Source organism: Oncorhynchus keta, chromosome 5, assembly GCF_023373465.1.
Source record: "Oncorhynchus keta strain PuntledgeMale-10-30-2019 chromosome 5, Oket_V2, whole genome shotgun sequence".
Lineage (NCBI taxonomy): Eukaryota > Metazoa > Chordata > Actinopteri > Salmoniformes > Salmonidae > Oncorhynchus > Oncorhynchus keta.
Genome location: NC_068425.1, coordinates 34,610,591 through 34,626,301, shown reverse-complemented (window position 1 = coordinate 34,626,301; position 15,711 = coordinate 34,610,591). Strand labels below are relative to the sequence as shown.

The 15,711-nt window shown below is 45.8% G+C and overlaps 2 protein-coding genes across 7 annotated transcripts in view; both read left to right on the top strand.

Annotated features, from left to right (window-relative positions):
- LOC127930354 (protein tweety homolog 2-like) overlaps positions 1 to 15,711 on the top strand; it is a 35,558-nt gene that overhangs the window by 16,677 nt on the left and 3,170 nt on the right. The window contains exons 3-4 of the mRNA XM_052520026.1: positions 2,136 to 2,247; positions 13,367 to 13,587. Of these exons, the coding sequence (XP_052375986.1) occupies positions 2,136 to 2,247; positions 13,367 to 13,587 (333 nt within the window). The remainder of the gene's footprint in view (positions 1 to 2,135; positions 2,248 to 13,366; positions 13,588 to 15,711) is intronic.
- The window catches only part of LOC127930218 (protein tweety homolog 2-like), a 30,765-nt gene continuing 28,794 nt past the window's right edge, over positions 13,741 to 15,711 (top strand). Inside the window, exon 1 of one of the 6 annotated variants that reach the window (XM_052519784.1) lies at positions 13,741 to 13,781. The gene's annotated coding sequence lies outside the window, so the exon portion shown is untranslated. Of the gene's footprint in view, positions 13,782 to 13,872; positions 13,914 to 13,947; positions 13,989 to 14,072; positions 14,111 to 14,159; positions 14,190 to 14,737; positions 14,779 to 15,711 lie in introns of those variants that run through there. The other 5 variants (XM_052519781.1, XM_052519783.1, XM_052519780.1 and 2 more) reach the window with 5 other exon arrangements.

The window sequence follows — 15,711 nt, the reverse complement described above, 5'->3', positions numbered from 1 at the left end:
CATTGGCAGCTAGTGAATGACTGAAGGATATGAAGGTCAGTGTGCATACAGGGTGGGATGGGGGTTGGTGCACCATGACAGAGTCTGCTCTGTCCAATACAGTGATTGATGACTTACATCCTCAGGGACACAGAACCTCCCTAAAACCTGTCCCAGTGTGTCTAACCTATGACCTCTAACATAATGACCTCACTGGTACCAGATGTGATGGACAAGTATCATTATTAATGGGGGACATGAGTACAGGTCTACTGGGAGGTAGTAGCGTTGTAATGTCTAGGCAAACGTGTCCTGTTACAACACAACCTAAAGGAACGTTGAGAATGCATGGTGCCAGACAGGTTTCTGTCTGTGTCTCGTCCCTTGGGGATGTGGTTTTGGGGATTTGGGTTGATTTAACCCTTTGACACGTACGAACACACCAGTCTGATCATTCAACAGTGGTCTCTGCAGTGTTCGCTCAAACCGGGGTGATTAGAACACCTATTTGATTTTTTACAACTTGATTGGAGTCCACCTACATGATGATTAGGAAAGTCACACACCTGTCTATATGAGGTCCCACAGTTGACAGTGTATGTCAGAGCAAAAACCAAGCCATGGGGTTGAAGGAATTATCTGTAGAGCTCAGAGACAGGATTGTGTTGAGACACAGATCTGGGGAAGGGTACCAAAAATGTGCATTTCTAAATAAAAAAAGGTTTTCGCTTTGGGGTGTTTTGAGGGTGTTTTGGGGGTATTTTTATGGGGTATTGTGTATAGATTGATGAGAGAAAAATATATTTAATCTATTTTAGAATAAGGCTGTCATATAACAAAATGTGGAAAAAGTGAAGGGGTCTGAATACTTTCTGAATGCACTGTATATATGGCGCATTGGTACCGCTTGCTGTGCAGTAGCAAAGACAACCATTGATGACTTGGGTGGCTAGAGTCTTTAGCTTTTTTAGGGCCTTCCTCTGACACCGCCGGTATAGAGGTCCTGGGTGGCAGGGAGCTGGGTCCCAGTGATGTACTGGAGTCATTATCCATGTCAGAGCAGCCTGTCCATTCTGGGGTACAGGTCCTCTGACACCGCCTGGTATAGAGGTCCTGGATGGCAGGGAGCTGGGTCTCAGTGATGTACTGGAGTCATTATCCATGTCAGAGGAGCCTGTCCATTCTGGGGTACAGGTCCTCTGACACCGCCTGGTATAGAGGTCCTGGATGGTAGGGAGCTGGGTCCCAGTGATGTACTGGAGTCATTATCCATGTCAGAGGAGCCTGTCCATTCTGGGGTACAGGTCCTCTGACACCGCCTGGTATAGAGGTCCTGGATGGCAGGGAGCTGGGTCTCAGTGATGTACTGGAGTCATTATCCATGTCAGAGGAGCCTGTCCATTCTGGGGTACAGGTCCTCTGACACCGCCTGGTATAGAGGTCCTGGATGGTAGGGAGCTGGGTCCCAGTGATGTACTGGAGTCGCTATCCATGTCAGAGGAGCCTGTCCATTCTGGGGTACAGGTCCTCTGGGCATAATGGCCCAAGTTGTCCTACTACAGAACAGTCCGTTTCAGCAAGGTGGCTCGGTAACCATGCCAGTGCAGCTCAGCTTGGCTCAGTAGTTTGAAACAGGGTATCAAAGTGTCCTGTACTTGAGAGAGAGACGTTTCCTCTACAGAGAAAGATGATATATTTAACCAATGTGTCACAACGACACAATGACACATGTTGCTAAGTGTGAAGTCTAGCGACGGGGTGAGGGGACAGATGAGCGGAAGGAAGGAAAGAAGGAGGAGATATTGGAGGAAAGAGAGAAGGAAAGGCGAGATCTATAATCACCCTTCAGAGACCTCTCTTCTTCCTATAGAGAGCTGCAGTGTGATAGGCTGCATATTGCAGACAGGCAGTATTGTGTGATACATCTCAGTTCAATAGCACTCTTCTTTGTGCCTTTGATTCAGCCGTTTTTATTGGTTTGATTGAGTTACAGATGAAGATGAAACAAAGTGCCCCTCCCCTCAAATCTTTCCCGCAACTATTTTGTAAAAGCAATTTTGTTTGTTACTTGATTTGGACCAAGATTTAGTTCCAATGTGAACATGAAGACATTTTTAAAAGTTCTCTGTTTTTAATGTTTATTTCTTCTGTTGCAGCTCTGCTGTTGGAGTGGGTTTCTATGGTAACAGTCAGACCAATGACGGGGTGTACCAGCTGACCTACTCCCTCCACAATGCCAACCACACTCTGGGTGGCCTCAACAGCTTGGTAAGATACCAGGACACAGCTCAGTAGAGTCCTGTACACTGGTACAGTTGGCTAAGGGCAGAATTGTAACTTGAGGTCAGTGTGCGTAGCTTCCATTTTCATGCCAGTCTCCCATTGAAATGTTGTTATTCAATATTCAATACAGCGAGTAGCTATTTGTCTTGTATAACCCCAGTCCTTCTAGCTACAATGTAGTGGTCTGTTGTTATGGACTCTGTAAATATCACTGTAGTGGTCTGTTGTTATGGACTCTGTAAATATCACTGTAGTGGTCTGTTGTTATGGACTCTGTAAATATCACTGTAGTGGTCGGTTGTTATGGACTCTGTAAATATCACTGTAGTGGTCTGTTGTTATGGACTCTGTAAATATCACTGTAGTGGTCTGTTGTTATGGACTCTGTAAATATCACTGTAGTGGTCTGTTGTTATGGACTCTGTAAATATCACTGTAGTGGTCTGTTGTTATGGACTCTGTAAATATCACTGTAGTGGTCTGTTGTTATGGACTCTGTAAATATCACTGTAGTGGTCTGTTGTTATGGACTCTGTAAATATCACTGTAGTGGTCTGTTGTTATGGACTCTGTAAATATCACTGTAGTGGTCTGTTGTTATGGACTCTGTAAATATCACTGTAGTGGTCTGTTGTTATGGACTCTGTAAATATCACTGTAGTGGTCTGTTGTTATGGACTCTGTAAATATCACTCTGTAAACTCTGTAAATCACTGTAGTGGTCTGTTGTTATGGACTCTGTAAATATCACTGTAGTGGTCTGTTGTTATGGACTCTGTAAATATCACTGTAGTGGTCTGTTGTTATGGACTCTGTAAATATCACTGTAGTGGTCTGTTGTTATGGACTCTGTAAATATCACTGTAGTGGTCTGTTGTTATGGACTCTGTAAATATCACTGTAGTGGTCTGTTGTTATGGACTCTGTAAATATCACTGTAGTGGTCTGTTGTTATGGACTCTGTAAATATCACTGTAGTGGTCTGTTGTTATGGACTCTGTAAATATCACTGTAGTGGTCTGTTGTTATGGACTCTGTAAATATCACTGTAGTGGTCTGTTGTTATGGACTCTGTAAATATCACTGTAGTGGTCTGTTGTTATGGACTCTGTAAATATCACTGTAGTGGTCTGTTGTTATGGACTCTGTAAATATCACTGTAGTGGTCTGTTGTTATGGACTCTGTAAATATCACTGTAGTGGTCTGTTGTTATGGACTCTGTAAATATCACTGTAGTGGTCTGTTGTTATGGACTCTGTAAATATCACTGTAGTGGTCTGTTGTTATGGACTCTGTAAATATCACTGTAGTGGTCTGTTGTTATGGACTCTGTAAATATCACTGTAGTGGTCTGTTGTTATGGACTCTGTAAATATCACTGTAGTGGTCTGTTGTTATGGACTCTGTAAATATCACTGTAGTGGTCTGTTGTTATGGACTCTGTAAATATCACTGTAGTGGTCTGTTGTTATGGACTCTGTAAATATCACTGTAGTGGTCTGTTGTTATGGACTCTGTAAATATCACTGTAGTGGTCTGTTGTTATGGACTCTGTAAATATCACTGTAGTGGTCTGTTGTTATGGACTCTGTAAATATCACTGTAGTGGTCTGTTGTTATGGACTCTGTAAATATCACTGTAGTGGTCTGTTGTTATGGACTCTGTAAATATCACTGTAGTGGTCTGTTGTTATGGACTCTGTAAATATCACTGTAGTGGTCTGTTGTTATGGACTCTGTAAATATCACTGTAGTGGTCTGTTGTTATGGACTCTGTAAATATCACTGTAGTGGTCTGTTGTTATGGACTTCGTAAATATCACTGTAGTGGTCTGTTGTTATGGACTCTGTAAATATCACTGTAGTGGTCTGTTGTTATGGACTCTGTAAATATCACTCTGGTCTGTTGTTATGGACTCTGTAAATATCACTGTAGTGGTCTGTTGTTATGGACTCTGTAAATATCACTGTAGTGGTCTGTTGTTATGGACTCTGTAAATATCACTGTAGTGGTCTGTTGTTATGGACTCTGTAAATATCACTGTAGTGGTCTGTTGTTATGGACTCTGTAAATATCACTGTAGTGGTCTGTTGTTATGGACTCTGTAAATATCACTGTAGTGGTCTGTTGTTATGGACTCTGTAAATATCACTGTAGTGGTCTGTTGTTATGGACTCTGTAAATATCACTGTAGTGGTCTGTTGTTATGGACTCTGTAAATATCACTGTAGTGGTCTGTTGTTATGGACTCTGTAAATATCACTGTAGTGGTCTGTTGTTATGGACTCTGTAAATATCACTGTAGTGGTCTGTTGTTATGCACTCTGTAAATATCACTGTAGTGGTCTGTTGTTATGGACTCTGTAAATATCACTGTAGTGGTCTGTTGTTATGGACTCTGTAAATATCACTGTAGTGGTCTGTTGTTATGGACTCTGTAAATATCACTGTAGTGGTCTGTTGTTATGGACTCTGTAAATATCACTGTAGTGTTCTGTTGTCATCCAGTTCGGTAAACAACAACTACAAGCTTATTTTACAAGCAACAAAGGTTTCCTTTGTTAATGGAGGGTTCATCATCTGTCCCGGTAAAATCACACGCCCGGGGGTCTATCCCCTTATGATCCCCCAGTCCTGGTAGGGGGTGACTGGTGGTGGAGCCTGGTCCCTTCTGCTGGTGACCTGCTTCCAGCCCGGGAGTGTGGCAGGGAGTGATGGAATGGAAGTGGGGGTTTAGAGGGGGTGGATGGAATGGAAGTGGGGGTTTAGAGGGGTGATGGGATTGAAGTGGGGTTTAAAGGGGGTGGATGGAATGGAAGTGGGGGTTTAGAGGGGGTGGATGGAATTGAAGTGGGGGTTTAGAAGGGGGATGGGATGAAGTGGGGGTTTAAGGGGTGGATGGAATAGAAGTGGGGTTTAGAGGGGGTGGATGGAATGGAAGTGGGGGTTTAGGGGTATGGAATGGAAGTGGGGGTTTAGAAGGTGGATGGAATGGAAGTGGGGGTTTAGAGGGGTGGATGGAATGGAAGTGGGGTTTAGAGGGGGTGGATGGAATGGAAGTGGGGGCTGATGGAATAGAGAAATGGTAAAGGGGTGAGGTGCAGTAACAGGGTGATGAATAGAGGAGAGGTAGGGGGTAAAGTGTAGTAACAGGGTGATGAATAATAGAGGTAGAGGGGGTAGTGTAGTAACAGGGTGATGAATAGTTAGAGAGGTAGAGGAGAGTCTAGAGGTAGTAGAGGTGCTGTAACAGTGATGAGAAGGTAGTAATAGTCTGGGGTAGTAGAGGGTCTGTTAGAAGGTAGTAATAGTCTGGGGTAGTAGAGGGTCTGTTAGTTAGAAGGTAGTAATAGTCTGGGGTAGTAGAGTGTCTGTTAGAAGGTAGTAATAGTCTGGGGTAGTAGAGGGTCTGTTAGTTAGAAGGTAGTAATAGTCTGGGGTAGTAGAGGGTCTGTTAGAAGGTAGTAATAGTCTGGGGTAGTAGAGGGTCTGTTAGTTAGAAGGTAGTAATAGTCTGGGGTAGTAGAGGGTCTGTTAGTTAGAAGGTAGTAATAGTCTGGGGTAGTAGAGGGTCTGTTAGTTAGAAGGTAGTAATAGTCTGGGGTAGTAGAGGGTCTGTTAGTTAGAAGGTAGTAATAGTCTGGGGTAGTAGAGGGTCTGTTAGTTTGAATAGTCTGGGGGTAGGGGTCTGTAGTAATAGTCTGGGGTAGTAGAGGGTCTGTTAGAAGGTAGTAATAGTCTGGGGTAGTAGAGGGTCTGTTAGAAGGTAGTAATAGTCTGGGGTAGTAGAGGGTCTGTTAGTTTGAAGGTAGTAATAGTCTGGGGTAGTAGAGGGTCTGTTAGTTAGAAGGTAGTAATAGTCTGGGGTAGTAGAGGGTCTGTTAGAAAGGTAGTAATAGTCTGGGGTAGTAGAGGGTCTGTTAGTTTGAAGGTAGTAATAGTCTGGGGTAGTAGAGGGTCTGTTAGAAGGTAGTAATAGTCTGGGGTAGTAGAGGGTCTGTTAGTTAGAAGGTAGTAATAGTCTGGGGTAGTAGAGGGTCTGTTAGTTAGAAGGTAGTAATAGTCTGGGGTAGTAGAGGGTCTGTTAGAAGGTAGTAATAGTCTGTAGTAGAGGGTCTGTTAGAGAAGGTAGTAATAGTCTGGGGTAGTAGAGGGTCTGTTAGTTAGAAGGTAGTAATAGTCTGGGGTAGTAGAGGGTCTGTTAGTTTGAAGGTAGTAATAGTCTGGGGCAGTGGAGGGTCTGTTAGTCAGGAAGTAGAACAGGGATTATCTCTCCATCTGTCTGTACTAATGGTGGTTCAGCTCCTTTCAGTGTTTCTGGACACATTACTCTCATAACTCCCTCTAAACATCCAGGTTATACACATGCACACACACACATACACACACCACTCACACACACATACCACCCACACACACACCATTCACACCAAGCACACACACACTCCAGATGCTCCAGATACTCAACTCGTCTAAAGAAGGCCAGTTTTATTGCTTCTTTAATCAGGGCAACAGTTTTCAGCTGTGCTAACATGATTGCAAAAAATGTTTTCTAGTGATCAATTAGACTTTTAAAATGATAATCTTGGATTAGCTAACACAACGTGCCAGTAGAACACAGGAAAGATGGTTGCTGATAATGGGCCTCTCTACGCCTGTGTAAATATTCCACATGAAATCAGCAAATTTCCAACTACAATAGCAATTTACAACAATGTCTACACTGTATCTCTGATCTATTTGATGTTATTTTTTTCAAAAACAAGGACATTTCTAAGTGACCCCAAACCTTTGAACGGTAGTGTACCTCCAGGTTGTTCTGTGTACTGGGAGTTTCCCACTGTGGTCCAGTGTGATTCCTGGGGCCTGCGATCTATGCTGGGATTGATTGTAGTGAACAGTCCTCCAGGGAAACAAACAGAGACTTCCTTATTTAGACCAGAACAGGAAGTAGTAACAAACATGTTTTGTAAATACCATTTGTTCCTAAGATGTCTGGCAGTTGTAAATGCACTGAGGTAGAGTGTTGGAAACTCCCCACAGTTCCTAAAATATCTCCTCAAATGTTTCTCTATTCTAACCAGCTTATCTGGTTTGATGACGCTGGGGCGTGTTGTCTGGTAAAATCCCCCCTCTTAAATGAATAGTGGTTCTATCAGCTCTCTGTCTTGTTTCCCAAATGGCACTCTATTCCCTATGTAGTGCACTACTTTTGACCAGCCTGGTCACTATTTACGGGAATGGAGTGCAACTTGAGACACAACCTGTGTTTGTCACTGTGTGACAGTGCTGGCAGCCTCTTCTCTCTGTGGTGAGAGACTGGGCTGAGAACAGCCCAGGTGCCACACAGCCAGGGGCCGCACAACCAGGGGTCACACAGCCAGGGGCCACACAGCCAGGGGCCACACAGCCAGTGGCCACACAGCCAGGGGCCACACAACCACACAGCCAGGGGCCACACAGCCAGGGGCCACACAACCACACAGCCAGGGGCCACACAGCCAGGGGCCACAGCCAGGGCCAGGGGCCACACAACCACACAGCCAGGGGCCACACAGCCAGGGGCCACACAGCCAGGGCCCACACAGCCAGGGGCCACACAACCACACAGCCAGGGGCCACACAGCCAGGGGGCACAGAGTGAAACGGGGCACAGGGCTACTGATGGTTTGGCGGCAGGCCTCGGCCCCATGTAAATAACCACTCTACTCTGGAAACCTGCTAGACTAGTCATTACCTGGGTAGTGTTCAGAAGGTGGAAACGTTTCGAAACAAGAAGGTATTACCTGTCTCTCTTAGAAGACAGATATTCATGTTGTGTTACAAAACATTTTGGGATGTCAAGCCCCTTACTGAACAGGGCCCAAGACTATCAGTTCTAGTCTGTTAGATGCAGGGACGAACTGCAGACAGATTCATACGTTACATTAATAGTTAGCCACACCTTCACCACTATGTGGTTATTTTTGGGGGAATTCTTCATTTCTCTCATAAGTTCTCTGAAGGCCATTTGTTACCAGGGTGCGCTGCTTAGAAATCCATGAGGAAGTAGGACAAATAAAGATGGTTTTTGAGGTTGCATGACATCAATGAAAAAGAACAATATGGTGTGACTGTTATGGAATTTGATGAATTCTGGATATAATTTACAACAGAGAAAGACCCCAGTTAGCTGGAGACTCATACACTATACAATATATATATCTTACTTACAGTATGTCTCTGAATACAGTGTCTCTCTGAATGTATAGTTTACTTTATACATTTACAGTATGATCCAGAGATATGCTTCCACCTCTCCTTCCAGACCAGGTAGACCTATAGACCTATAGGCTGTGAGGCTTCCACCTCTCCTTCCAGACCAGGTAGACCTATAGACCTATAGGCTGTGAGGCTTCCACCTCTCCTTCCAGGCCAGGCAGACCTATAGACCTATAGACTGTGAGGCTTCCACCTCTCCTTCCAGGCCAGGTAGACCTATAGACCTATAGGCTGTGAGGCTTCCACCTCTCCTTCCAGACCAGGTAGACCTATAGACCTATAGGCTGTGAGGCTTCCACCTCTCCTTCCAGACCAGGTAGACCTATAGACCTATAGGCTGTGAGGCTTCCACCTCTCCTTCCAGACCAGGTAGACCTATAGACCTATAGGCTGTGAGGCTTCCACCTCTCCTTCCAGGCCAGGTAGACCTATAGACCTATAGGCTGTGAGGCTTCCACCTCTCCTTCCAGACCAGGTAGACCTATAGGCTGTGAGGCTTCCACCTCTCCTTCCAGACCAGGTAGACCTATAGACCTATAGGCTGTGAGGCTTCCACCTCTCCTTCCAGGCCAGGTAGACCTATAGACCTATAGGCTGTGAGGCTTCCACCTCTCCTTCCAGACCAGGTAGACCTATAGGCTGTGAGACTTCCACCTCTCCTTCCAGACCAGGTAGACCTATAGACCCATAGGCTGTGAGGCTTCCACCTCTCCTTCCAGACCATGTAGACCTATAGACCTATAGAATGTGAAGCTTCCACCTCTCCTTCCAGACCAGGTAGACCTATAGGCTGTGAGGCTTCCACCCCTCCTTCCAGGCCAGGTAGACCTATAGACCCATAGGCTGTGAGGCTTCCACCTCTCCTTCCAGACCAGGTAGACCTATAGACCTATAGGCTGTGAGGCTTCCACCTCTCCTTCCAGACCAGGTAGACCTATAGACCTATAGGCTGTGAGGCTTCCACCTCTCCTTCCAGGCCATGTAGACCTATAGACCTATAGGCTGTGAGCCTTCCACCTCTCGTTCCAGGCCATGTAGACCTATAGACCTATAGAATGTGAAGCTTCCACCTCTCCTTCCAGGCCATGTAGACCTATAGACCTATAGGCTGTGAGCCTTCCACCTCTCGTTCCAGGCCAGGTAGACCTATAGGCTGTGAGGCTTCCACCCCTCCTTCCAGACCAGGTAGACCTATTGACCTATAGAATGTGAAGCTTCCACCTCTCCTTCCAGACCAGGTAGACCTATAGGCTGTGAAGCTTCCACCTCTCCTTCCAGACCAGGTAGACCTATAGACCTATAGGCTGTGAGGCTTCCACCTCTCCTTCCAGACCAGGTAGACCTATAGGCTGTGAGGCTTCCACCTCTCCTTCCAGACCAGGCAGATCTATAGACTGTGAGGCTTCCACCTCTCCTTCCAGACCAGGTAGACCTATAGACTGTGAGGCTTCCACCTCTCCTTCCAGGCCAGGTAGGCCTATAGGCTGTGAGGCTTCCACCCCTCCTTCCAGACCAGGCAGATCTATAGACTGTGAGGCTTCCACCTCTCCTTCCAGACCAGGCAGATCTATAGACTGTGAGGCTTCCACCTCTCCTTCCAGACCAGGCAGATCTATAGACTGTGAGGCTTCCACCTCTCCTTCCAGACCAGGCAGATCTATAGACTGTGAGGCTTCCACCTCTCCTTCCAGACCTTAGGCTGTGAGGCTTCCACCTCTCCTTCCAGACCAGGCAGACCTATAGACTGTAAAGCTTCCACCTCTCCTTCCAGACCAGGTAGACCTATAGACTGTGAGGCTTCCACTTCTCCTTCCAGACCAGGCAGATCTATAGACTGTGAGGCTTCCACCTCTCCTTCCAGACCAGGTAGACCTATAGACTGTGAGGCTTCCACCTCTCCTTCCAGACCAGGCAGATCTATAGACTGTGAGGCTTCCACCTCTCCTTCCAGACCAGGCAGATCTATAGACTGTGAGGCTTCCACATCTCCTTCCAGACCAGGTAGACCTATAGACTGTGAGGCTCCCACCTCCCATTCCTGTTGGTCGGGCTGGGGTGAAAGATGAACGTTGTGGTGTGTGGTGGGGGCAGGGCATCAGAGCAGTTTCCTGGCAATCAGAGACCTTCCCCTAGGGACCTGGGGAGGAGAGGAGGATGTGTTACATAGTGTCCTTACTGTCTTACCACATACCTGCGCTCTCTGGCTCCATACTGTCAGGTTACTGTATTCCAAGTGGTACCCTATTCCCTATGAATTTCACTACTGTTGACCTATACAGCAGGAACAATAGTACTATATACTGTATATACAGTACCAGTCAAAAGTTTAGACACACCTACTCAAGGGTTTTTCTTTATTTTTACTATTTTCTACATTGCACTTGATGGTTTTTGCGACTGCACTTGAAGAAACTTTCTGTCTCAAAGTAATGATGGACTGTAGTTTCTCTTTGTTTATTTGAGCTGTTCTTGCCATAATATGGACTTGGTCTTTTACCAAATAAGGCCGTCTTCTGTATACCACCCCTACCTTGTCACAACACAACTAATTGCCTCAAACGCATTAAGAAGGAAATAAATTCCACAAATTAACTTTTAACAAGGCACACCTGTTAATTGAAATGCATTCCAGGTGACTACCTCACGAAGCTGGTTGAGAGAATGCCAAGCTGTCATCAATGCAAAGGGTGGCTACTTTGAAGAATGTAAAATCTAAAATGGATTTTGATTTGTTTAACACTTTCTTGGTTACTATATGATTCCATGTGTGTTATTTCACAATTTTGATGTCTTCACTATTATTCTGCAATGTAGAAAAATAATAAAAATACAGAAAAACTCTTGAATGAGTAGGTGTGTTCAAACATTTGATTGGTTCTGTATGTATGGTATGGGATGGTATTGTGTGTGTGTGTGTGTGTGTGCGTCAGTGTGTGTGTTGTGCAGCTCAGGAAACTGTGGCGTTACAACACTAGCTTACTACTGGGACTCATTCAGGAAACTGAGGGGGCCTGAGGAGAATGTCAACAACACCAAGGTGGAGACTGAAGCATGGTGATGCAATTTACTGACACATAGCTGGATTGGTTTTGATACTGTCAACATAGCCTAGTCTAAGATACTAGCTGAACTAGGATTGGTTTTGATACTGTCAACATAGCCTAGTCTAAGATACTAGCTGAACTAGGACTGGTTTTGATACTGTCAACATAGCCTAGTCTAAGATACTAGCTGAACTAGGACTGGTTTTGATACTGTCAACATAGCCTAGTCTAAGATACTAGCTGAACTAGGATTGGTTTTGATACTGTCAACATAGCCTAGTCTGAGATACTAGCTGAACTAGGATTGGTTTTGATACTGTCAACATAGCCTAGTCTAAGATACTAGCTGAACTAGGACTGGTTTTGATACTGTCAACATAGCCTAGTCTAAGATACTAGCTGAACTAGGACTGGTTTTGGTACTGTCAACATAGCCTAGTCTAAGATACTAGCTGAACTAGGACTGGTTTTGGTACTGTCAACATAGCCTAGTCTAAGATACTAGCTGAACTAGCTGAACTAGGACTGGTTTTGGTACTGTCAACATAGCCTAGTCTAAGATACTAGCTGAACTAGGACTGGTTTTGGTACTGTCAACATAGCCTAGTCTAAGATACTAGCTGAACTAGGACTGGTTTTGGTACTGTCAACATAGCCTAGTCTAAGATACTAGCTGAACTAGGACTGGTTTTGATACTATCAACATAGCCTAACATAGTCTAAGATACTAGCTGAACTAGGACTGGTTTTGATACTATCAACATAGCCTAGTCTAAGATACTAGCTGGACTAGGACTGGTTTTAATACTGTCAACATAGCCTAGTCTAAGATACTAGCTGAACTAGGACTGGTTTTGATACTATCAACATAGCCTAGTCTAAGATACTAGCTGAACTAGGACTGGTTTTGATACTATCAACATAGCCTAGTCTAAGATACTAGCTGAACTAGGACTGGTTTTGATACTATCAACATAGCCTAACATAGTCTAAGATACTAGCTGAACTAGGACTGGTTTTGATACTGTCAACATAGCCTAGTCTAAGATACTAGCTGAACTAGGACTGATTTTGATACTGTCAACAAACTTTTGACTGGTACTGTATATACTACAACAACTTGGAGTGGCAGATTTAAGGCATTGGCTCTAATAATGTTCTTAGGTAGTTCTGCTATAGGCCAGTACTAGACATGGTAGAGTTATGCTAGAGGCCAGTACTAGACATAGGAGAGTTCTGCTAGAGGCGAGTACTAGACATAGGAGAGTTCTGCTAGAGGCCAGTACTAGACATAGGAGAGTTCTGCTAGAGGCCAGTACTAGACATAGGAGAGTTCTGCTAGAGGCCAGTACTAGACATAGGAGAGTTCTGCTAGAGGCGAGTACTAGACATAGGAGAGTTCTGCTAGAGGCCAGTACTAGACATAGGATAGTTCTGCTAGAGGCCAGTACTAGACATAGGAGAGTTCTGCTAGAGGCGAGTACTAGACATAGTAGAGTTCTGCTAGAGGCCAGTACTCTTCCCTTCTCCATTTCTCTCTCTCTCTCTCTCTCTCTCTCTCTCTCTCTCTCTCTCTCTCTCTCTCTCTCTCTCTCTCCCTTTCTCTCCCTTCTCCATCTCTCTCCCTCTCCCTCTCCCTTCTCCATATCTCTCTCGACCCCTTCTCTATCTCATCTTTCTCTCTCTCTCTCGCACACCATCTTCTATATCTCATCTCTCTCGCCCACCATCTTCTCTATCTCATCTCTCTCTCTCGCCCTCCATCTTCTCTGTCTCATCTCTCTCTCTATCTTCCAGGTCTCCAGTTCTCTGAGCAGTATGGAGGTGGGTCTGCAGCAGCACCTGAATCGTCTGGATGAGATCTTTGCTGCGCGGGGAGACTATGTCCAGGCCTTGAGGTTCATGGGTCAGATGGCTGACAACATCATCAGACAGCTGACCGCCATGCCGGACCTCAGCAAGGCCAAGGTGGACCTGTCGGCCATCGCTGATCAGACAGATCACGTAGAATACTACAGGTGAGAGGAGGAGACAGACAGACAGACAGACAGACAGACAGACAGACAGACCTGTCGGCCATCGCTGATCAGACAGATTTCGTAGAATACTACAGGTGAGAGGAGGAGACAGACAGACAGACAGACAGACAGACAGACAGACAGACAGACCTGTCGGCCATCGCTGATCAGACAGATCACGTAGAATACTACAGGTGAGAGGAGACAGACAGACAGACAGACAGACAGACAGACAGACAGACAGACAGACAGACAGACAGACAGACAGACAGACAGACAGACCTGTCGGCCATCGCTGATCAGACAGATCACGTAGAATACTACAGGTGAGAAGAGGAGACAGACAGACAGACAGACCTGTCGGCCATCGCTGATCAGACAGATCACGTAGAATACTACAGGTGAGAAGAGGAGACAGACAGACAGACAGACAGACAGACAGACAGACAGACAGACAGACAGACAGACAGACAGACAGACTGTCGGCCATCGCTGATCAGACAGATCACGTAGAATACTACAGGTGAGAAGAGGAAACAGACAGACAGACAGACAGACCTGTCAGCCATCGCTGATCAGACAGATCACGTAGAATACTACAGGTGAGATGAGGAAACAGACAGACAGACAGACAGACAGACCTGTCGGCCATCGCTGATCAGACAGAGAGACAGACAGACAGACCTGTCGGCCATCGCTGATCAGACAGACAGACAGACAGACCTGTCGGCCATCGCTGATCAGACAGACAGACAGACAGACAGACAGACAGACAGACAGACAGACCTGTCGGCCATCGCTGATCAGACAGAGAGACAGACAGACAGACCTGTCGGCCATCGCTGATCAGACAGACAGACAGACAGACAGACAGACAGACAGACAGACAGACAGACCTGTCGGCCATCGCTGATCAGACAGAGAGACAGACAGACAGACAGACCTGTCGGCCATCGCTGATCAGACAGAGAGACAGACAGATAGACAGACAGACCTGTCGGCCATCACTGATCAGGCAGACAGACAGACAGACAGACAGACAGACAGACAGACAGACAGACAGACAGACCTGTCGGCCATCGCTGATCAGGCAGACAGACAGACAGACAGACCTGTCGGCCATCGCTGATCAGACAGACAGACAGACCTGTCGGCCATCGCTGATCAGACAGATCACGTAGAATACTACAGGTGAGAAGAGGAGACAGACAGAAAGACAGACAGTCAGTCAGGCATGCAGACAGGCAGATAGACAGGGAGACAGGTAGGCCGGCGGACATGCAGACAGTCGGCGGCAGGGTAGCCTAGTGGTTAGAGCGTTGGACGAGTAACCGGAAGGTTGAGAGTTCAAACCCCCGAGCTGACAAGGTACAAATCTGTCGTTCTGCCCCTGAACAGGCAGTTAACCCACTGTTCCTAGGCCGTCATTGAAAATAAGAATTTGTTCTTAACTGACTTGCCTAGTAAAATAAAGGTAAAAAAAAAAAAAAACAGTGAGACAGACAGGCAGATAGACAGGGAGACAGATAGGCCGGCGGACATGCAGACAGACAGACAGACAGACAGACAGACAGACAGACCAGTGAAGTGCTGCTGTCACTGACCTATGTCTATTATAACTCCTCATGGTGACTACCAGCCAGTCTATGTGTTATGAAGTGACTGCTAGAGGGGGTACTGTGCCAGTGGAGGATGCGGTATGTATTGATGAAGAGGTGTTGTTTCACTGATGGCAGAGGGGGATGGAAGGCACTCTTTCTTTCTCTCTTATTCTTGTTCTCTCTCTTTCTCTCGTTCTCTCACTCACACTTCCACCCCTACCTCTCTCTCTTTCTCTCACTCCCACCCCCACCTCCTACCTCTCTCTCTTTCTCTCACTTCCACCTCCTACCTCTCTCTCTTTCACTCACTTCCACCCCTACCTCTCTCTCTCTTCAATCCAATACATTCCATTCCAAGCCATTTCAATCCAATTACATTCCATTCCAAGCCATTTCAATCCAATACATTCCATTCCAAGCCATTTCAATCCAATACATTCCATTCCAAGCCATTTCAATCCAATACATTCCATTCCAAGCCATTTCAATCCACATTACATTCCATTCCAAGCCATTTCAATCC